The sequence below is a fragment of the Strix aluco genome, chromosome 1 (assembly GCF_031877795.1).
Source record: "Strix aluco isolate bStrAlu1 chromosome 1, bStrAlu1.hap1, whole genome shotgun sequence".
Taxonomy (NCBI): Eukaryota; Metazoa; Chordata; class Aves; order Strigiformes; family Strigidae; genus Strix; species Strix aluco.
The window spans coordinates 141678998-141703654 of record NC_133931.1 but is presented as its reverse complement, the minus strand read 5'-3'; the positions used below and the strand labels follow the sequence as shown (position 1 = coordinate 141703654).

The following is a 24657-nucleotide window of genomic DNA, read 5'->3' as shown; positions in this document are numbered from 1 at the left end:
CAGGGGGTACGGTGGGAGAATAGTTTTGCTAATCCTTCATTTCAGTCTAGCTGAAGCTCCCTATATCCATGAGCCCAGAAAGGACTATTGCCTGCTTCCCACACTGAATGACCTGACTCCCCGGGAAATCTCTGAACTGCATTTCTTTCAGCACCTCTCTGACATTGCCTTTTGGCAAATTGTCCTAGCTGAGACCTAGTGCATTATAAACATTGCATTGGGACACACAGGTTTCTATGAAAGGAGAAGGAGGCTTCCTTCTTGACTGGATGCCTGAGCTCAGTCTATGATTTTATGCGGAGGGAGTGGTGATAGGGTGGAGGGCGAGAACCGATAAATGCATATGGCTATGAAACATTTGGAAACGCTTGAACATGAGCACTTTTCCGTTCTTACTCCCTCTGCTGCTTTCTCCCAGCGCAGAGCAGTGGTGGGTGAAAGGCTCAGATGAACTCCTGAAGTTTCCACTTCATGAAGACAAAGGGACAGTTCCAGGGAAAACCCAAAGAAAACATCTTTCTCAGCTTTTTCCCCTTCCTTTCCTTTCCCCTTTTTTGAGCTCAGTCATCACTCCATGCTATAAAAAAAGAGTTTGGACTCATTGTTCTTTCCTGCTCCCGACATAAACCTGTTTATTTACTGCTAGTCTGAAGCAAGTGTGTCAGTCCCCTATACCTCAAGTGCACAGGCCCTGGTCCCTGACACTTAAAACTCTGCCTCCCCTTCATCCCTCCTGAGGGACACAAGGGAAGAGGACACTTCCCTGCTGAGTGGCAGTGTGGTGAGTTAGCCTTACACCCATCCCTTCTCCAGAGCTGGTACTTGGTGTGGGGTATACAAACTCACATCTTTCCATTGATTAAAAGGAGTGAAATGCAGCTGCTGACATTTGGCTTTTATGTCCAATACATTCATTTTACCACAGAGGTTACAAGTTCACAGAGGCCAAACAAAGTTGTCAGGTAACATGTTCACTTGAACCTTTCTCTTTTTTTTTTTTTTTGAGTTTCTTTTCTGAATTTTCCTTTTTCCCAACTTTAAATTAAAAAGTGTGCTTAGCAAAGCAAGGGGCTAGACAGCAGCACTGCATCACCCTATAATCTACGCTGTCCTAATACGTGCAGCACTCACAGACAGGCAGATACGGGTATTTAGCATTCCTCAGGGATGGAGGGAGGGCTGCTCAGTGAACCAGGCCTATATCCTGTGGTACATAAAAAGCCCACAAATACCCTAATGCAGAAGCCATTCAGTAATTTCTACCTGGAGCATATTTGAGAAAGATAGGAGAGACCTCACTTAATGTCTTACTGGAAATTCAGGGTCTGTACCAGTGCAGCATATTCCCCCTCTCCCAGGCCAATGTGCACAGTCAGCACTGAAATTTGCTCCAAGTCTCGGTGGGGAACTTGAACCCCTTGACCTACTGGCCCAGAGAGGAGAGCGCAACCAAGTCCCTCTGACAATAAACACAGAAACTATTAATAAGATTAACTCTCTGGCACCAGCAATCCCAACATCTGTTTTAGACAGAAAGAGGATGCCTGGTGAAAAGAATATAGGGGTGACAAAGGGTTAAATAAATGTGAACTGGGCAGGATCCTGCTACTTGATTCTTTTCCATTGTTTGCTGATGAGGTGCAGGCCTTGGCTGTGCAGAGAGAGAAGTCTTTAAGAGGACCCAGAATCTGGGAATACACTGCTTTTAAATGGGGAAAGCTGATCTTTAGAGACAGTGTCCCTCACCACTTCATTTTTTAATACTTTAAGACATCCATATTTTATGTAATCTCAATTTTAATGTCAGCAAAACTTGATTACAGAACCTCTAAAAGCAAATTGTCAGAAGAGGACAGTGCAGTCTCCTTATTTTAGTAGTCCTGATGAAAGCAGGGGAGGGAGTGACTGGCAGCCAGCAGGCTAGAGGCTGGCATGGCAAATAGGTACTAAAGAAGGTTCTCAAACTGGTGTAAATGCTGTGCAGACTGTTATCTGTCCAACTGAGGGCATCTCTGAAAGGCTGTCTGCTAGAAGGAGTGGAGTGCTTGGTCTTGTTCCCAGAAGCAGCAGCCTGGTATTCCACATTTAATACTAGAAGTTGTGAAGGGCACAGAATTAAAGCTGGTAACCCAAAGGGAATGTACTCTCCTCCTTAGATTGCTACACTTTCCTAGAGGGACACCAGTAAAATAGACGGGGTGAACCGGCAAAGGCACTTGACAGCCAGCATGTCTCAAAGGTCAGATTAGATTGAGCACTTAGTCTTTATCCATTAGCAGAAGCTAATAAATCAGGGAGACTAGCAATCGCCAAGAAATAGCTGTGTCTTTGTAACATAACCATGTCTTAAACCAGATTGAAAGGGCTCCAGGAAATCTGAGGGCTCTAGATAATACTCTAGATAATGTGAGAGCTGCTTCTCAATGACCTATTTGATAACCTTCTCCACATAAGGATGTTTACGGGCTGGGTGGCAACTAAGATGTTTAGCTATGCTGAGATGACAACTTTACGAGGTAAGAAAAATAGCACAGCATTTTATTGTTGTTGTCGTCGTCGGATGTGGGTGAAGCTTTGAAAGGTTGCTGCAGCAGCTCTGTCAATATGACTTTTTGGAAATAATGATTTTTCTGGTTAGGCCCCAGGCTGCATTAATTGTTTGGAGGGTGTTATTCTTCATCTGCTGTTAATAGCTTGTTAGAAAAAAACAAAAGACATGAAGTATTCTTGGAGCAATCTGTTCTAAGAGCCTAGAAAGCACACCAGGTGGAAACTATTTTAGAAAGGGTTTTTATTTTGAAGGGCTGCTGGACAATCTAGTGTTTGTATTTGGTGTGTCGCTGCTCATAGAAGCTAGGTATTTTCAGGGTATAGCGTAAGAGATTTCCTCTCTTACACCTTTAGCTTGGTACTCTCATACCCTAATGAGAAGCTCACATTTGTTGGTATAAGAGCACACACAGCACTTTTCTATAGTCTCTAATCAACTTTCCAGCTGCCTTGTGAGACCACTGCAGACTGCCCACTGAAGGCCATAGAGGAGCTCATGGAGTTCAGTGGGCTCTTTCCATTAGAGGGAAGAAAAAAAGAGTTCCTTTGGATGTATGGCGGAACTTAATTATCTTCCTTTCTAAAATGCTCTGTCTGATTTAAATAGTCTGCATGGATACGCCTCTAACATTAGCTGTCGTAGTGTCACTTTTATCTGTTGCATGTCTGACTCGCCCCACGGAAGGAGAGGGGTTAGGGAAGCGTATTGCTTTCATTTTACTTCTGTTTTGCAGGAAGTGTGCACACTGGCAGTGCTTCATAACTTTCATTAATAGAAAGGAATTAGGATGGAAAGCTTCCTCAGAGTCTGTCTGCCACTAAGACAGTTTGCATAGCCCAGTCCAGGGAAAACAAGGAAAACACACACACAAAAGATGATGAATGAATGGATACCTTCTAAAGAGACAGAAGAAAGCATGTAATAGAGAGACTGAAGACAAGGGAGAGGATTGTAGGCTTGTACTTCTCTTGACATAAAACTCATTTTTTGATATTTTGCAAAGAATGGGGTCTGTTTTAGAGTCTTTGGGGGATACTCTAATAGAATTAATTAACTAGAATGAGGAAGGAAAAAATAACTGAAGCATAATACTTTTTAGAAAGAAAAATCAGTGTTTGCAGGATTTGTGAATGTCTGATTCAACAGGACATTAACAAATTTATTTTAACAGATAAAGAAAAAAGGGAGAGAAAGAAAATTAAATTCCTCCTACACTTGAATATGTTGAACTCCTTTGAAACCAATCTTAATGTTTACTAGCTCTTGTTTTATCTTGATTTTGAAAAGTTAAAGGAAATTACTTTTTGTTATGTTTCTTGTGTGTATTAGCATTCTATTGCCTTTACAAAACATGTCTGACTGTTAATTTCCATTTCAATTTATTTTCTGCAAATCATAGAATCATAGAATGGTTTGGGTTGGAGGGGACCTTTAAAGACCATCTAGTCCAACCCCTCTGCCCTGACAGGGACTAGATTATCACAAAGTCTGGAGAAAGTCTAGTATAAGCATTCTGATTTTTCTCACTCTGTTCAAAGCATCTTCTGCAGTACATTTGAGCTTCCAAGAAATTAACAGTACATTATTTCAGACACGATTACATAATACTATCCTTCTTCTCTATTTCTGTGGCAAAGAACCATATATTCAGAAAAATTCCTGATGTTCAATTACATCAACCATTCAAGATGTTGTGTCAGAGGAACCTATTTACTTTCTGCTCCTGTAATACCTAAATTCCTTTTAACATTCCTGTAAGGTGAGGGAGTATTTTTTTCCATATTTTACAGTTGGTGAACTAAACCGAGAGAGGCCAAGAAATTTGCCAAAGATCATAAAGGAATCAGTAGTGAACAAGAAACGAAAGTGAAATTTCCTAGGTCCAGGCTAGCACTTTAATAATTTCTGACATTGCTTTCTGTCCATCATCCAACATCCTCTTAATTTGATCTATTCTTTGATGGATTTTCTGTTGTTCTTGGAATCAGAACTTAAGTGTTTTCCCCATTTACAGTGTCTGTTCTCTAAAGAACTTGATGAAGACTTCTGTTTTTCTTCATCTCTGAGTGACGAGGGTAGTGTTAGAAGTAGCAGCCATTTTCCCATTTTAACCTTCCCAGGATATACCCCTCTCTTCCTAGTTCCATGAAAGCATTTTGAACTACCCTGTCAAGCCCCGTATATAACAAAAGCGAGAGAAAGCAGGGAGCATGCCAGTTCTGGTCTCCACAGAGCAGAACAGTCTCTGTGCATTGGTGCAGATGGAGACCCACCACTTCTGAGAATTAGCAACAGCAGCTCCAGCTCCCAGCACTAGCACTTTGAAACAGCTTTGCATTTTATGAGCAGTACATCAGCCACTGCTTGAAAATGGTGATACAAGGGACATTCCTTTACAGAAAACAAGTGGTTTGCTACATTTGTAACTAATATTTAAAAAAAAAAAAAAAAATAATCAACACAGATCTTTCCTCTAATTGCTTCTGGAAAGTAAGCATGAGAGCAGATCTTCAAGCTGTTCGCCCCAGGGAGAGGAGGAGAGCTTCTGAATTGCCAACTGTGGCCCATGGAAGAACAGCAGTCACAAAAAAGTCTCGGTGATACACAACCTTGGTTTTCAAACAGGTCAAATTGAGAGCCCTGTGCCTGAACACGCTCTCTGCCACATCAGCCCCAAAAGCTTATGGGGAAGGGGGGGGCAAAGACAACAGAGCAGCCAGCTCTACACAAGGAGCAGTGAGGAAAGCTGTTGTACACACAGACACATCAGGACAGCTGTTGGGGGAAACGTGCTGTATCCACTCAGGCTAGCAGTCATGCTCCAGAGCCAGGAAGCTGGGCTCAGTTGCTGATAGCCAGGTGGCTCTGTGCCAAAAAGCAGAATGGCACGAGGTTTGCATTTCAGTGTCTTGGAGATACTAGGAAAGGGTTGGGGCCCTAGGAAGTTCTTCCTTCAGGAAAGAATATAACACAGACGAGAGCTGTGGGCCTGATCTCTCCCCCCAATGCCAGGAAGACCTCCCAGAGTCCTAGAAAATCATTGTTACAGAGCAAAAATGAGGAAACTGATCCATTGAATGATCCTGGTGCTAAGCCAGTCATTTTGTTCCCGTTGGATGTAAACTGCATCACCTTCCTGAAGTTAGCTGCAGGACACAGGCACATTTGGCACTGTGCACCTCTAGCCAAGTCTTCTGGAGGCTTCAGGACTTTCGTTCAGTCTCTTTGTTCAGCAAATAGAGAAACTGAACACATACCAGTCTGCACCAGCTGAACGTCTGTTTGCTCCACACATAAAGCCTATCTAACATCAGTGAACAAGGATTGTTTGTGAACGAAAAGCTGCACACACATCTATTGGTTTTAAGAAAAGGGACCGCAAATAAAACACCTATTTTCTTATCCTCACATACTCGTGCTCTTATCATGCCAAGTATTTTAAATGTCAGCTCCTTGGGATTATCTCAGAGCTGTATGACCAATTCCTAAACTATGTGCATCAGTGGGAATGTCTGTGGTTCCACAGCACATCCCAGCTCACCCCAAAACACTGCAAATAAAAGACTGTGGGTTTTTAAACCAAATATTTATTTTAAAAGATAAGAGAATGGCTATTATCATACTAAAAGCTGAAGACAAAATTACTATATATATGGTAGTTTTTAAATATATCACTCATTTATATTTCTTTAAGAGAAAAAAATTTGGCTGTAGTTGCAATCAGTCTTAATTCATTCTTTATTGCTGCTCTGGTTCTGTGTTATTTGAGCTGGTTTAACTGTTAAAAGCGTTTCAAATGTTCACATGGTCTGCATTAGGTTACAGAATAAAAGTAAGTACAGCCCACCAAATGTAACTTTCTGAAATGCAAACCACATGAATTTGATTTCTTTGTGGTACAACTTTAATTGGGTTCAGAGGTCTTTTGGTCTTACCTGTCTATCTGCTCTCTGATGGCCCGACCTGATAAAGCTAATATAAAGAATCTGCAAATGTGATCCAAACTGATTACCCTCAGTTACAGTACATGGCTTTATTCTTGACAGTAACGGCCCTTTAGCATAGCTCATTTTTAGGCTGCAAGTTTGAACCCTGAAGCTACCATTGAACCAGGAGTGGAAATGTCACAACTTCTAGGAAAAGAGCACGTCCCCTCACAACTCCGCAAAAATAGAGAGACGGAAGGAAAGAGAGCATCTAGGTGCAAACATAAGTGATCACATATGCTAAAAAAACCAGCAGGAGCATGTGTACGTATGTATGCCTTGCACTGTCACAGCAAATGTCAAAACAGAGAATGCATCCAACACACACTACATGATACAGAAGCAACTGCAAACAGAAATTACAACAAAGCCCAAAATCTTCAGAGATTGATCTTCAACTTATTTTGGATTGTATTTTTTTTTTCTTTTGACAATACACTCTGTTGCCTTAATGACAATGACTCATCATTTACTCATCAACTCTCCTCTCCGATGCATCGTACTGTGCCATATATATGCCTTCCTGGAGTGAAACAACAATACTGCTGCTTCCCATCCAGAAAAGCACATCATATCTCATCAACGACAAGGAAGGCACTGTACAACAGGTATACTCATCTCATATCCTGTGACCCAACTTGTAAACAAAGACCTGTGTCAGCTTGTGGGAGCAGATCTGGAATTAAGCAGACAGCTCAGGAGAAATGTAGGGAGAAAGGGAGCAGCGTGCTGAAATACTAAAAGTCCCTTTGCCTGGGTAGCTTGTTTTCTTGGTTTTGGAAGGCACAGCCTCAATTTTGAAAAAGTAGCATGAAAAAGATTCACAGAGCCCATACTTCTTGGGAGAAGACACCATAGAAAGCAACACTCAGCAGACCCAGTAATAAAATAACAAAACCTAATATTGAAAACTACTCAACTGAAACTTCCACTGCAATTCGTAAGCTTCATTCAAGTAAGTAAATCAGTAACAAGTAAAAACATTACAGATCATCATCTAGTTCAGGCAAATTACATTCTCTTTTCCCCGCTGGAAGACAAAAAAAAAAAAAAAAAAAATTGACTTTGAAAGCCAGCGTAGTAGATTTTTTGGGGTTAATATTTTTCATCCTATTCCCCCAAAGCTGTTGTTGCCTTTGTCATTTTTCTATAGTTCTATTACAGAGCACTGTTCTGTACTGGTAGAACTGTTCTCCCAAGTAATTTCCACCAGTGAACATATGAGCACTAACAAATGAGGACCCTTAATTAGTTCCAGGCTTTTCCAATAAGCAGTGTTGGCAATACAGCTTTTAGCGCTCTGTCCATCATACAAATAACAAGGCAGGGCCTGTAAACATGGCAGGGGAGTCTCTGTTTTCCTGTTCCTATAATGGGCAAGCAGGAGGAGTAAGAAGGAAATGTATTCCTCACTGGTGGGTTTTTATCGTCAATGTGGAATAGTTTTTTTTGGCTTGGAGTCATTTACACCATCTTCAAGGACACATCTTACAACTTCCCAACTTGGTCATAAGGAAAATTGAACATTTCCAAGGATGTTTCCTCCAAAACAAAAATTGATTTTTTTTTTTCCCGCTGGAGGTTTGAAATGTGGTTTTTTGCTTTTGTTCTCAACCCCTGTTTTCTTTTATATATGGGTTTCTGCTTCCCTCTGCATTTATGGGTTCTGCTTGGGTCCAATACTGTTTCTAGCATTTGCTTTATAGGAGTTAGGGCCCCACAACCCCTGATGTTGCATTAACGTGCAACAAAAAGCTTCATGCTACTAGGCTGTGTACAGAAAAAGACCAGACTGGAAGGGACCCCAGCTTTCCCCACAGAGAAATATAGTTTCACTTGATGGCTTCTGGAATGAACTTTGCCTATTATGTTTTATATAGATTTTGAATAAATCCTCTGAGTCACAAATTTCTTATTGGAACAATAGAACTATATAGAGGCCAGGGGAAAATTTGGAAGCAAGTATGGATTTTCTCCCCTGTCATGGAGCCCAGAATCCATATCTTTCTCCACATCCATTTAGTATGGCACAAAGGGAACTCACTGACTGCTTTCTTCCAGCTTTCTTTGCTACTTCACAGTAGAAATATTATTCTGCTTCCTATTTTATTTCCCCACAGATCAGAAACAATTCAAAGACACTCTAGGTCTCTTTCCTCTGGGCCTGCAAAGGACTGCAGAGAAAGAAGAAATTAAAACAGACTAAAAAGGAAATTAATTGTAAAGAGGTAAAGTTTTCCACACAACTCTTCCATTTGGTGTATGTATTAACTGGCTCTGATTGTATAATCTACTGACACATATTTTCAGTATGGGCTTAGTTTAATACTTGTGCCATGTAACCTCAGACAAACAAAATCACTCAAAACAAGCACAAACTGAGAGACATAATAGGAAATTAGTTCAACTTTGGTCTTACTTGTTTACCAGTTCCAGCTCATGCCTTCAAATGTTGTAGCACTATTTCAACCAAGATCAGTCATCCATAACAGCCTGTTGAGTTTAACAGACCTTCTTGTTGAATATCAAAAAACTACTACTGCCTTTTGCCCACTTTCATAATGCTTATTTACATGCGCTGCCCAAAAAAGTTACATCAACAACTCGCAGCGATAATGAACTAATGAAGTTCAGCGTATCCAAAGAGACATTCCTTCAGGCACATTAAGTCAGCAGTTCATCTCTCCAGGAGCAGTTACCAGTAACAGCACAAAAACACTTGCTGATAACACAAGCTTTACCCATGAGTATGCCAGGAAAGCTTTCTGAATGCAGCTCTGCCCAGATGCTCCAGGAGAACATCACCATTCAGATCTGTGCATCTCTTAAACATCTTCCTATGCAACACATGGGACATGTTACAAGCCAGAGACATGTGGTATGAGAAACCATCTGCCAGAAAAGGAAGCTAGATATTCAACTGTAGCTAGCACTTGCTTCCAAAGTGCTTAAAAGATCACAGGCCCCTCCAGACAGCACCTTACAGCTGAAGTGCAGTGGTATGGTTGCTCTATAGACACCAGAGACAGCAGCCTATCTAAGATACGACAAGCAACATCTGCCATACAAGGACTAATATAAAGGGAGAATCTTCAATAATATGTTGCATAAATGCCCAGCTACAGGTGTGAAAGTGGATGCTCACAGCAGTGTGAGCTTCAAGCACAATCAGCTGAGATTTAAGCAACCTGGAAACCCAATTCATTACTCTCTAAGAAATTTCTCATTATGTTCTCTATTTGTATTCTTTTTAGGTCATCTCACTTTCAAAGGTGGGGTCATCCTGTCTTTGCCTGGGAAATCACAGACATTTCTGTGAGAAAAAAAAGGAAAAAAGAAAAAGATGTATTTAAAGACATCTAGGCCCTGAACAAGAATGCTTAATGCCAGTAATGCTGAGAGCAGAGCTCTAAATGAGCACTGAACCGCCTTCACAGACAACTGTGAATTCCTCAACATATACAATGATACCAAAAATGTCAGGTTTTACTTGAATCCACACCAAGGATCTTTAGGGTCTATTAGATGTACATAATCACTCTTAAAACTGCCATGAACTGAACAAATGGTTCAGAACAATTGCTCTGCTAAGAAGTCAGGATTAACATATCTGACTTCTAACTAGGTCTAGAAAATTTTAAGTTGCTTGAAGAAAACTTATGAAGACCAAAAAGCTACTATTTTCATTAAAGAAATCATGGGACTAGAAGCATCAGAAAAATTTTTGTCTAGGATCATTTGATGCTAACCGTGCTTTTTTTTTAGTCTTACAAAAAAGAGCAAGAGATGAGGGGAACAAAAGTATAAAGACACAAGCAAGAAAAGGTAGAAAATGAGCAACAGGCACTTTTTTTAAAAATATATCAAATGTTTGATATGTACACACTGTATTTCAATTTGTAGGGTTAAAAAGAATGTTACTTTGAGCTCTTACATTTACAGCACCGGTCAGCCTGGATGCTGTGGTAAAAGAACTAGATAAAAGTAACGTAATATAAATCAGAATTCCCCAGGAAGTATATACAATTCTCTAAAGACTGTCAAATAAGCTAGGGATTTGGATTTCACTCATTTGGAGAATTGTCCACTGAAAACATTTTATTACTTCTCCAAGTTTTTATGGACCCTATCAGAACAGCTGCGATTCACTTCACTTGCAGCAGAGGAAGCTGGTAATAGCTTGAAGATTGCCCCCTTCATTTCATAAACCAATTAGGACCTGGATCTTACAACTGGAGTAACACAACCCCTTCTTTTACTGGCAAAATTCCACTTCATTTATGTGAGCTCAGAACAAATGTCTCTGTTGGCAGAATACAGATGCTCATAGCAGCAAATGTTTCTAAAACACACTCTAATTTGTTTCTTCTTCCAAGGAACGCTCTTCCCGCACTCATCAAAATGAAGACTTCTCAATCTACCTGTAGGTTCTGTCTAGACAACAGTTCCTCAGCAATTTTTTACTAAACATTGATAAAAGAATTTAAAATTATGATTAACCATGTGGAACTTTGCTAGAAGGTCTCAAAAATAAGAGAATTACTTAAATTACTTTTTCCTTCTAAATCAAGCATCATTTCATTTATTTAAAAGAAGTCATTTTGGTGATGTTGTCAGATTTATCTATGCTTCTGATTTAAATTGGTTTGTTTGGGGTTTTTTTCAAACGTGTATTTGGTCTGTGCATAAGTACAAATAAAACCATCTATATGCCTTACGTGGGACCATACTGTACCACTGATTTCTAAAACTCAACTCATCAATTAATAGGGAGGCCTACTTTTACAGGTGGTAAAATAGGATCTGTACACTTTACGCATAGTCTATAATTTCTGTGTTTTCCCCCAGGCACTTTTCTCTGAGCTATTGTCATTGGTTTTCAGCCAGGTACCAGCTTAAAAAAACCCAACACAACATTAACACTTTACTAACTTATAGTATGCTTTTATATCCCTTTGACAGCATTCAGAAATACACTAGCAAAACAAGCCATGTAAAATTGAGTGGTTTCTGTTCAGCATATCAATGCCAATTCCCTTATTGAAACAGATACAGACATAACTTCCTAGCGAGCAACTAAATTTTTATCGGAGATCTTTGCACATAAAGTTTTTCACTTTTTACTCACTCGTTATAGCCATTGTGCCACCCCCAACAAACATTTAAGCCCCCCTCCAAACTGACATGGTGTGAGGCAACACCCCAAAGCTTGCTATTTCTCTGGAACCTGAAAATTATTCTCTTAAATAAAAACAAAAGGAAGAAATAATAAAAGAAAAACCCTTACACCAAACAAAGTCTATATTGTTTGAGTTAGTGTTTTACTGTGGCTTAGTTACCTGTCAAACAGGCTGACACTTGGATAAAACACATACTGGAATCATGCATCACGGCATGTTAAGTGCAAACCTGTGATGAAGAGCAGAGCTATGCAATTCAGCTGTGCAGAGCTCTAATGATCATTTCTGGTCTAGGAAAGCTTGATCTGCCGCATCAAACCCACTGCAACTCTGAGATCCTCTTCCATCCAAAAATGATTTTACATCTGTTTTAGTTCAAAGAGTCATATAAATCAGAAGCTCTGACTATAAATTTTGATAACACCTTTAAAGAAGATTTATACAGTGTATTTATATATATATATTTCTCTATACATATGGGAGGTACATAAGAGATACCAACCACTATAATTAAGCAATTAGTGCTGTATTCTCCAACTTCTGTATATCATATTTAAGTTCTATTTATTACTTAGTCTGATGTGAGAGCCAACCTATGCCTATGAAAGCTTGGTATTTCTGTTCAGATACAGTTGTGGGTGCAGTACGCTATTCTGACCTTGATTTCCTATAGTTCTTGGGCGGGACAAGCTTTACAGATCAGAAACATCATGATCTATTTCTTAGAAACCACTTATATAAGAATTGGCTTGAGTGTGGTTTCATTGCCTATCTGAAACAACCATCAGAAGAGGGAGAGAGCTGGTTTCTCTTCATAACTAAAGGCAGCAATCCTAGTAAGAGTCAGTAGCTAGAGAGTCACACAATATCCCTAACACTTTTTTTTGGTCTTCTTGCTGTGAACAAGCAATATTTCTAATAAGCTTAGGACTTTTGTCAAGTAGAAAGTATGAGGCATAAAATACTGTGTTCATTAATAAATTTAACCAACGTGTGTAACAAGTGCGTAACTTTCAGAATAACAGTTGACTTCAAGTCAGATAAAAAACACACTGAACTGTTTCCATTCCTAGTTGTCAGGCTATTTATTACCTGGCTAATGATCCTCCTTCCAGTCCCCTGAAAGTCATCTTGATATATGTCAGTACTTTCCAACCCCTCCCTAGACCTTACAGTAAGAAAGAGTTTTTGGGAAGGCACGGGAGTATGTGGTTGGGGATAGGAGAGATGTAATGAACAATCACCCCTTTGTGCTGTGTCTGACACACAGACCGGTGCTGTTTGCTCTTTTTCTTCCTGACTTAGCAGTGTCAGGAGAGATTGAGTCAGCAGCTCCTGAACATGCCGATGCAAACAACAACAGGGGAGGATGGGGAGCAGGCAAGGCTTCCAAACGTCACACACGGAGCAGCACAGTTCAGTCTGCAGGTCAACATGTGGACCTGGGCAGCAGCCGGCTAAAAGGGATGAAACGGATTGAGAGGATCAGACTCCATTTTCTCCCACATCACCGTCTCTACTAGCTGTAAGCTATGAGACAACTTGTTTCTGTGAATGGCTCACTTGTAATAATTTCCTAAGTAATTCACCTGAGCTTCCCAGAGACTTGTGGCTACTGCGCACATGTGGCTTGATGGGTTTCCATGTTAAGGTTGGCCAAGGTCAGTGTAGTAGAAGGGACTACAGAAACCATGTCTTAGCATAAACAGAAGAAAAAGAAGCAGAACATCAAACAGGGCCTAAAGCCCAACTTTGAGTACAAAGAAAAAAAATACTTGGACAGAACCACACTGTCAGATGTTCTCATTTCCCACCTCTCCCTTTTCCTCCCCTTCCAGTGATCTAACTGATGTTCTTAAATCCTGCGCAACCAAGGCTACAGAATGGACCTGATCAAGTAATTGAGAAGTCATTTGATACTTCATCTCTTACTGCACATTTCTTCTCATCTCACAACATACTGTGGTGCTTCAATTCAAATACATGAGTTGGAACAGAGGCTTTTATCCCAGGTTTCCTAGAAAGGGAACTGCTCTTTGAATTTAATAAAAGCACATAATTCCATGGCCTCTTTGATGCCATGCACTCCTCCAATTTACCAGGAGCTTAAAGAGATACTTTCTCTAGCATGTGCAAACACCCTTCTGAGTTACCAGTCAGTTCCAAGTACCTTCCAGAACTGGCTGCATTATGGAAGGGATTCTGCCTGTGAACATCTCTTATAGGAGTCTTTTCTGTTTCCTCAAGCTATAAAGGAAGACAGCGGGAACACAACCAGCAGCTGCAGTCTCAGATAGCTTGCTGCTATGGTAAAACTCCTGTGTTTGCCACAGAGGAGCCCTGTCCTGCCGCCTTGGGTCCCTCAGATTAAGACTACAGCTAAGAATTTTTTTTCATTTTCCAAATCCCCAAGGTCAGTCACAACAAGTCTGCTCCTCACTGTGTCACCGAACCTCTGTTGGTCCCATTACATGCAGTTTTCATGACCACGCCATTTCCCATGCCCCTCTGTTTGGAAAGCATTCAATCCCTTGAAAATATGGTAATCTGGAAGCAGAGAGAGAGACGTATGGCATCATGAGATGGAAGAGAGAGGAACAGGAAGGAAACGCATAGGTGTTAAAATGAATGCTGCATGTGGGGACTGAAAGGCTGTCCTCCCATTGATACTATGATTCTTCAGTACATACAGGCACCAGAGGCATCTTCCAGACCCCTTCTGTTGCGTTCTCCTACCTGCTTGCATTTCACCAAATGTGGTTGCAATTTTTCCCTTCTGATGCTGTGCCAGAAGACCATCTTATCTTGATTAAAATGCTCTACAACACTTTGAAAAGAGATAATCTACATCACATGGTTGTGCTCTATGTCCACTTTGGAGCCTGAGTTCACTGAAACTGGACTCATGCCTCCCTCTCCATTACAGTACAACATTAACAACTTGCTGGTTCTGTGACAACCCTCAATCGTCCCATGTTCCCTTGCAGCTACAGAGCTGTACCAGTGAGTTTCAAGCTGGAATAATTACTAGTTAGGTCTGCTACTACCTTGAAAAACAGCAGCAGGTTACTTTCTCCGGGAATGCCAAGCTGTTAGGCTGCAGCCACCTGCAGTCTTTGCTGGTCTGAAAAAGACATCTTACCTAGCAAAAGATGTGCCCAGATAAAGCAACCAGTGTACTGTGTTGTCACCAATTTGTCTGACCATAATTTTCACATACCTTGCTGAATACTCAGTCACTGAAAAAACTGAGTTATTTAAAAAAATAAGACAAACGCTGCTATTGTACAGCCTAGTTCAGAGTCCCGTATCTTGAGCTGATTCAGCTTATCTGCCTTTCTATACCTTTGACAAATGCATGTCTTATATCATTTTTTCTCCCCTTCCTCCATATGTCTTGCTGCTTTTCCTCCATGTATCTTATCTCTAAATGATGTGCTATTAATCAGCCAAAGACACCCTTCACTGCTAAGTGTTCTTCAACTGATTTTTCATCAGCACAAGTAGTTACTAGTTACAGCATTCCTCCCACATGCTAAAGGCTTGCAGGGGAGGGAGGAGGGATGGCAAGAAGGTTAGAGACTGCCTCACCACCTAAATACTATCTGGGACCTTTATACCAACCTGCCAGTTTGCTGTAATGATAATGTTGCTGTTTGTTCTCAACCAAGGCACATGGTAGGAGGAAAGTGGGACTGCATCCTGTCTTTTTTTTTTAAGTTATTAACCTTCATGCTCTTCCTTTTTTCTGATTAATCTGGCTGGATGCCTGTTCAGTAGTAGATGAAGCTTAATACCTGAAACAATGTGTGTATATACGCTGTGCCAGTAAGGCTTGCCCAACAATGCTCATTCGTTCATGTTTTCCCATGCCTTGTGTCAATATCTCCTTTTATATGCAAGCCCCCAGAGCCAGAGTAGGGGATAGGAAAAAAGAGAGGCACGGAGGGAGGGAGAGGCATGGAGAGAGAGGGAGGAAAAAGAGAAGGAGAGAAGAAAGTAGGGAAAAATTACATCCCTTGGGAATGTCAGCTGCTGTGAACTCACCCACTCCTCACCACGAAATGAGCTGTGTGCGGGCACAGGTGGGTCCCATTCTCTGTTACTAGAGCACAGCCCACGAGCAGGGTCTAAATGAAGACTTTCATTGCTGTTCCCTGTTTTCATTGGAGTAAGGCCATCACAAACATTTGCAGGTGGCTTGGCCACAGTCTGACACTAAAATATTTGTGGTTGTGATAAAAATCAGAATATTGCTACAAGATGGTTCCATATAACCTTTAGGGCTTGATCCTGCTCTTACAGAACTCGGAGTTTTACCCAGTTGCTCTCTGCTGGTTTTATTGCTCGTTAAACAGCATATTCCCTGGCACAATTCTCCATGGTAAGGACTCACCTACCCTTTGGGGCAGCTTCAGATGTTTTAAAAAAAAAAAGGGGGGAACTCAACCCAAAACCACTGATTTGAGCACCTCAGAATTTGGGCTCGTTAAAAAGCTGAACCATCTCAACTTTGTAAGGCCAAACCAAACCCACCAAACTTTGCAGAACTCAAACATTTTCCAAATCCGTCTGGATTTTTCTTCAGTTGCCTAATATCAAAATCATTGTCCAGTCTGTATTCCTCATGAATGACTTTTGGATATAATTCTTAGCACATTTAGAAGGATAAGATGAAGATAAATGAAAATGACAAGATATGTTCTTTGAATAAATAAAACAGGCACCACAGGGAAAAGACTGAAGGAAAAGAAGACAAACAAGGATGCTCAACACTTTGGCAAGTAGATGAAGTCGAAAATGCAGCAATTATCTCCTAGGACACACCATGAACAAAAAACAAAACCTCCTAGGAAGAGGGAAGAATGGGGAACAGAGTATGCTGGAGGTCACACCATAAGTCTCATTCACACACCAAGTCACACAGAGACTAAAACACTTACAATTGCCTCCCAATAGAGCAGCTTTAGACTCACACTTAGGAAACATTTGTGTGATTTAATCACAGGGGAGAATTAAGATATGTCATGACAAAGTTTCCCAAATGACACACCACTGACTAGGAAATAGGCCTTTTTACCCTCAACCCCTCCAACTTTGGAGATTCTAATCACCATGGCCCCAAACCAACGCAAACCTAAAACCTGACTGACAGGGTCTTGCAAAACCACATACAGTTTTTTTCTCATTATATAGAAACAATTGTTTGGAAGCCAAGTACAGTCCCATATAAAACACCTCACCACTGGGTATTAAAAGTTGTTTGGGGTTTTTTTTGGTTTTAATTAGGATCATAATTATGACTAGACTTATTAAGTCAAAATTTGAGCAGAGGCTTAATCATCCTTAACCCAAATAATGGCATCAGCTGTTTTTCTTTCTAAAACTGAAAAGGAAACTGTTTCTTCCTCCTTCCCTCTCCCACAGCCCCCTGTCCGTGAACAGAAAGGGACATACGTGAAGACAACAACTTTCTTGGATTCACAGGCAAACAATATTGCACATGAAATCTTGGTGAACACAGTGGTTTTGTCAATATGTAATATATACAAAGGCACATCTATCAAATATGTTTACCTGACCCATACTATCAGATTTCTATATTAAGAACCAAATCCTGAAATAGTAGTAAAAAAGAAAATAGAGGAGCTTTGCCAGGAGCACAAAACTGGGGCAGCGGATGGAATCCATGTCCTGTGCATGGCCCTTACAGAGTGGTCAGTAACATGGGCCATCCCTGCTACCATGGAACTGAGAGATGGAGAGCCTGTGGTCTACATCCTCCCCCAGCCATCAAGAATCTTGAAAGAAAACTCATGAACTGGATTTTGAGTTTTCAATGCCAGGATTTCACTTTTTGGTTTTACTATGAAGAGACTGCAAGTTGCTCATCAATTATTTAGACAATGACTGGGGACAGAGACTGCTTTTGCACTTCTCATATAATGGATGTGACCAAATTACAAATGACAGATAATGAATCTAAACTGCTGCTGCCTTCTGAGTTCACTGATATATCTTTTTATCCATATGTTTTCATGCATAAAATCCCCCAAATTCTTAGAGTTGTGTGATGAAAAACTGTACCCTCAAACCATCTGGGCAGTTTTTGTGTAATTAAAAACAAGTTATTGTGACTTATGAGGACCTCATGTTTGCTGGAAGTAACCACGTGTAAAAAACATGGATGTTTCTGTTCAGACAGTTCTCCAAACATGAGCAGACAATTGGCATTCCAGCCAATACAATAAGCATCCATACTCTCAATTTATGGGAATAAATATGGATCCATCATCACAAATTGAGCAACTGTTCACTGAGGTCTCTGTGCCAAACTCCATTTATCTTGATAGTCTTTTAATTTTGTCTGCTAACATTCCTCAGTTAAACAGAGTACGTAGGGAATAGCCCAATCCCACTGAGCACCCAGAATTCCCGTTGAAGGAAGCAAAAGGATCAGCTTCAGAAATACCTTCTCTTTCTTCCCAGGGCAGTTATAGAAACAACACGAACTTTGAATGCAAGCAGATAAAACCAAAAAACTGGATGGAGAAAGCAGGACTTCCCTGCAAGTACAGCACTCTGCCCCTCTTGAACCAAAGTGCCAGGTCTGGAGTACATGCAGTAACCTGCCCATTCCCCCGCAGCCTGCAACACATGCTGCAGGGGTCCTTGCCACATGCTGGCAGGATCAAGTGCAAACTCCATAACCTCAAGAACCACAGGGACAACATCTGGTCCTGCATGCAGATGCTAGAGTCAGAGACCTGGAGAAATGAGAAAATGGAAATGGACTCACCCAATCTGTCGATTTGTGGAAGGTGCTTGTGTAATGACCGAACTGGACTGTGGAGATGGCATGGCTTGTTGAATCACAACGCTGGTGTCGTGGTTTGGCATCCTTGCATTTGTCAGCTGGTGAGATCCAGGTCCTGCCATTGCTCCTCCAACTGTGTTATGCATGGAGATATTCTGTGAAAAGAAGGGAAATGGGAGATGGTGGAGGAAAATGAAAAAGAAATGAAGTGAGAAATAATGTCTTATCTTGGTTTTCTGTTCTATAGGAATACAATTAGAAATCTGAAAATATCAGCAATATGAAAAGTTACTGGCTCCTGGTAAATCCCAAGTCAATATATCTTATTGTAACTAACAATGATAAAGAAATGAAAAATAACTATTTACTTTTATGGGGCAATATAAATGGAAAAATACTTGCAAGTTGACTAATCACTCTTCTGTGATTCTGACTTGTGATTTATGATGGGGATATTTAGCACATATTCTCCTAACTGAAGACGATACATATTTTGTTTGAAAACTACTTCTGTGGTGAGGGCAGGGCACCTTGATTTACTACATGGGTTGTTTACTGTGTACTAGGTCTGCTTAGACTGACAAGCAAATCAAGTTTTATAGTTCCAAGGTAGCAAACAGTACATGGTACGTCACGAAACAGCCATTTTCATTAGGCTCCATATATTTTGTAGAGTAATAATATCCTAGAGGCCTAGAATAATAACACTGTATTTGCACATACATGACCTTTGCTTCAGGTAACTTGGAGCCCTTAAAAAGTTATTTGAAAAAAAAAAAAAAAAGTTCACAGATAACTCATATCCACAGTGAGAACAAGCCACGAGAGATCAGGATATTACTAAGGAAGGAACCATGGAATAAAACTTCTCTCCTGTTATGCCTGCACACACAATACACACTGCTGCTAAACCGCAGGGTTTGACTTGGCCCGCGTTTAAAAACAAACAAAACTCTCAAGCCAGAGATAACCCACAGTGTATACATATGAAAAATATGGTAACCTTGAGAGCATTATTTTTCCTATCAGGCATCAACGTGTGGATTGTTAGCAGTAAGAAGAAAATAAACTTTCCATTGTCACCTCATGCTAGACTGAGGAAAAGGGAAAAAAACACCTTTACATGTACACTCTGCCACCAAGATTCACGCAAAGCATCTTTCTGACCACTGCAATACTCAGGATTGAAAACTAAAGTTAAATTTCATTCAAAATTCCGATTTATGAGCCAATTTATCTAGGAAACATATAAAACCTGCAAAATAATGATAGATAAAGCTGGTAAGAAAGAAAGCTCAGAGCTTTCCAAATGTGGAGGAAAGAAAGCTCAGAGCTTTTCAAATGTGGAGGAGAGGCAGACATGTGGAATCCCAGACCTAAAAGAAAGATTGCATTCTGAACCAAAACAAGAGGAAACCCTTTAGATGACATTCCTCATGGAAAAGGAGCCAATAATTAGATGACTCACACTGAAGGCCTTAGTTGTCACCCCCCTATCTTCCAATTCTTATATATTTCAGGTGACTTCCCAGGCCAGTGTGGACACAGGGATCTCTGTTTCTTTTACAGGAGTTGTTCCAGTCTTCATAAACACATAAAGAGGCAGAGGTGCTGCCTATGGCTGCATGGTTAGACCACTCACCCAGTATGAAGAAGACCCAGCTCTGAGTTTCTCTTCCAGTAAATAATTTACACAATATGAATCAGGTCCAGCAGCTCCACTATTCACTTAGGAGCATGGATTGCAAGAGGAAGCCAGACCAAGGAAAAAAAAAAAAAATACAGCTAAATCTAGTTCAGGATTCAAAACTGCACTGACTTTTTTGATCATTAGAAGATCATGCAAAACCAGGCCTAACATCTATCCATCTGCAAGTAAATCTTTTAGTGCTATCACTTCCTAAAGCTTCTCCTTTATATTGTGTGTGTTTCAATTAAAACATATCAATATGTGACAGGTACTTGTTTCAAAGTTCACCCTCATTTAATTTCTCCTTTACACTGCCTCCACAGTTTCTGAGTACTTCCAAGTATTTCTGTACTGCCCATTTATCTTTCAGTAGTATGTTTATTAGAGCAAATATTAAATTGCAAGACAGGGATACAGTACTTGTACCTCTGGGTCCATAGGGGAGCAGCAAAGAAGAAAAGCATCAGTCACCCACAATGAGTTTACTCTGCAGTGCTGAAAACCACCCCTTGCCATTGCCAGCACAGATCTTCTGCCTGCACATGCCTGCCTTGCTTCCAAAGAGAGCTGCCTGCACAAAGCCAGAGCACTGGCATGAAACTGTCCAGGATTCAGAAAGCCTTTCTCTTGATTACAGACTTCAGACTGCAGATGTCCAAGAGCTACAGAACACTGATCAGCTACATGGGAGGATCTTCAAAGGAAACATAGACAGTGCCATGAGTCCACAAGGTCTGGAAAGGGACAGGATGTAAATGCGTCACAAGCTTTAGGCAAGTGGTACCACAGTACTTGCCCAGATTTTGACTGGATTTTGTTGTACTATCGCATGGCAGAACTTAAAAGATTTAATATCAGATTCCTGTGTTCCCAGATTCAGTATTTCCATTTTCTTCTCCTTCTCCTTCCCTTTTCTCCTATAATCCCAGACCTCTCTAAGGTACAAATGGTATGAATTATGATGGGCATGATGGGCATGAAAAGTTCTGTTTGCACATAAGACCTTGTAATTGTTAACTTACATGCATAAACTTGTAACACTGTTTCAAAGTTTTAACAATTTCCAGTAAACTGTATATTTCAGTAAGCAGGCTGAATATATGATGCATGGAAAGCAAAAACAAGGAAAACCTGTCAATGCATCCAGATGTCAATTTTTCTCAGTAACGCAAGCACTGTTGTTGGGCAGGACAGTATAGTTACCTTTATACTATGCTGCCAAGAGAAAGCCTAAGATTTCCCAACAAAATGTCAAACTCAGCATGACTCTCACATTCATAAGAAAAGGATTTGGCAATCTCAGAATAATTTACATTTGTGAGATGCTTGTGAATTTACAGAGAAGTTCAAGCAAGTTCATACTTAATGACAATGCCTATGCTTTGAAAGACAGCAGAAAGGTAATGCACAATAGATCCTGACACTAAGCCTATCTGATCTACTCTAGTCATATGCATCACAACATGCAGAATGACTGTATCTCCAGCACAGCAAGACTAGGCTCGTTGCATGTCTGTTGCAGACAGTCTTCAGAACTCCCAAAATGGCCTTGCTGTGTTGAGCTCTGCACCGGATTATGAATGGATCTGGATAGAGTATTAATGAGCTCCTTGCAGACTCAACTTTGGGCCGTTATAGAAAAAATTCAGCAACATTGGCCAAAACTGAGACCTCCACTTTATAATTGAATTGTTATTTGGCTAGGCTGCTTCTAGCTCTACTTTTAAGGAGTTCTGCATCCTCTTCCACCAGGGATCCATGAAGAACATCTCACTTTGACTCCCCTTTTCATTCTCCTCCAGCTCTTAAACCAATGGTTAAGATTAATTGATACTCGGTGGGGAGCTCAGAACTCCAACTCAGAGAAGTCATCGACAGAAGCAATGACGTGGACAGAGCTCTCACTCTGCTTTTAACACTCCCAAGACCTGCCCATACTGTGGGAGAATATGACACACACTCAGAGTTTTCTTCAAAGATATTCACAACTGTCCTTCAGCATTAGAAGAGGGCATATGAGCTTATTATTATTACCCATTTTATTAAACTGAACCTAAACGTTCACACAGGGAACAGGCCACCCGCATGCCAGGAGCTGTAGAGACATGAAAGACATACCCTGCCCTTAAGATTCATTTAATGGATCTTAATTAAGATCCAATAAATTAAGAGGAATTTATTTCCTCTAGGACTAAATTTCATCGTCATCAAAGTTCCCAGTCACTCCCACTGAAGCAGAAACCAGGATTATAACACTGAGGAGCTCTTATAGAAATGCTCCCTTCGCCCATTGCTCATACTGTACTCTCCAGCAATATTTAACATCCAAATAAATAAAACAAAAACGAACAAGCCATATCCACAAACCGCTTTTAAATCAACGTGCTCACTCTCAACCTTTCCAGCTGCAAGAGGAAAGGGAAGAGATCATCATCAGTTTACAATGTATTCCCTATTTTAGCTTCAGATTTTCAAGAAAACATTTGAGCATTTTTCTCCCACATGCAACCATTTAACTTTGGATAGGCAACGCACTTCTTTTTTCTAAAGGCTAAAAACTTCTTGAAGTCATGCTTCCATGTTCTGGTGGAGAGGATTACACATCACTCCACAAGAACACACACCCTGTTGGCAAGCACAGCAGAGAAATGACGGCTCCGCAGACACAGGAGAAATACACCCCATGACTCCAGACAGTCACCATTTCCACTAAACCCCGCTTCTTCCAGAGAAACGCCCATCTATGTCACACGGCACCACCTGTATCACACATCTCCATCTGCTGAAGGCAAAGGATGAAGAAGATGGATCCATCCTTTATGATCCATTGTAATATTCTGAGTTTCAAGCAGAGGTTGTTTATGGTTTTAAACTATAAGAGCCAGTTTCTGAATCAAAACCAGCTTATATTTTCTTACTATTCTTTTTTAATTCTGAGGTTTAATGAAAGTTGCAAATACTTTTTTTATACAAACTGAAGACTCATTCAGGATTGTTCTGAGTGAGCTTTTAGATCAATAGACCTGTAACCTATTGCCAATTGTACATAAATATATTCTGCAGACTATTATATAAATTCTAAAGTCAGAAGGTATTTGCCATGAAAAAATGAGAGAAAATCCAATTCATCTAAACAAAGACAAAAGCACTTTTTTGCATTTTTTTGTTTCCTGCAAAAAATCATCTAACTATATTTTCCCAAACAGCAACTTTAAATATTTTTCAAATAATTCAAGAGAAAAGTCATCAACTTAAAAAAAAAAAAAAGATAGAAATCAAATACACAGCAATATTTTTTAATTTGTATAGCCTGGCCTATCAATTAATATATTTTAACAAGGATAAATATTCTAAGATGCTCCACATTTAGGCATTTTAAAATTTATGGGGAAAGAAAACATGTACTTCTAGCCTAAAGTCTTCTAGAAGGCTCTACAGACACACAGCATTCAGGGAAACCAAGATACACATTTAAATGGCAATTACATCTGCACTTTTAAGAACTGTACAGTAGCATCTTGCCTGATTATGGAGATCATAACTTCACACTATAATAATACACACGAGTGGAAGCCACCGGTGACATACTCACCCACTGCACATGCTGCTTACACAACCAAAGAACCTGCTGGCTCAAAAACTTGGAAGATGTGGTAAAGAAAATTATAGACCAAATGTGGCAAATAATGGCAGGCTTCAAAAATATTTTAATTGTATACAATCTCCATCAAAATTACTGAGCCTCTATGAATTGTCTCCTGACGGAAGAAAAAGATCATCTCAAAACAGAAGTTATCAAATCTCCCGAAACAGCATCAACTCATTTATTCTCTCATTATTCAGATCAATGTGTAAGGAAAATGCCCTCACATCAGCCCATCACAACTGTTTCATCTGTTACTAGCATGCAACATCTAAACTGCCATAAGCACAGAACTAAGCTTGCTGTCCACCCAAGGCCAGCAAGCAGCAGAGGAACTTGGGAAGAAAACGGAGATAAAAAATGAATCAGATTACTAATGCAGTTGAACGATTACAGGAAAAAGAAAGTCTATTACGAAGATTTAAATTTAAAGAAAAAAAAAAAAGAAAAAAGAAAAAAGGAAAAAGTTCCATTATGCAAGAGATGGAAGAGCATAAACTTGGTGGAGACTGAAATGCAATACTTTTTCTTTTTTTAAACTGTAACAGCTGTATAGCTTGAATGAGAAAAAGCAATAAAGGAGAAAAAAGAATACAGAAAATAACTGCTGGAAAATGCAGTGTAGTAACATTAAGCATAGGGAAAAAGCACTAGGAAGATCTTATTGCAGACTACTAAAATCCATTTAACTCCCTTACTTAGCGAGAGGTATGAAGTCACTGAACGAGGCTGACACATAAAAATACAGAACCGATGCCAAAGGATGTATTCCTTAAAACATTTCAAAGAA

At 40.1% G+C, this 24657-nt stretch overlaps 1 protein-coding gene across 2 annotated transcripts in view; it reads right to left on the bottom strand.

Moving 5' to 3' along the window:
- Positions 1-24657, bottom strand: part of CREB5 (cAMP responsive element binding protein 5) — a 262286-nt gene that overhangs the window by 157460 nt on the left and 80169 nt on the right. The window contains exon 6 of one of the 2 annotated variants that reach the window (XM_074838089.1): positions 18517-18689. In XM_074838089.1, the coding sequence (XP_074694190.1) occupies positions 18517-18689 (173 nt within the window). Of the gene's footprint in view, positions 1-18516; positions 18690-24657 lie in introns of those variants that run through there. The other variant, XM_074838102.1, reaches the window with a different exon arrangement.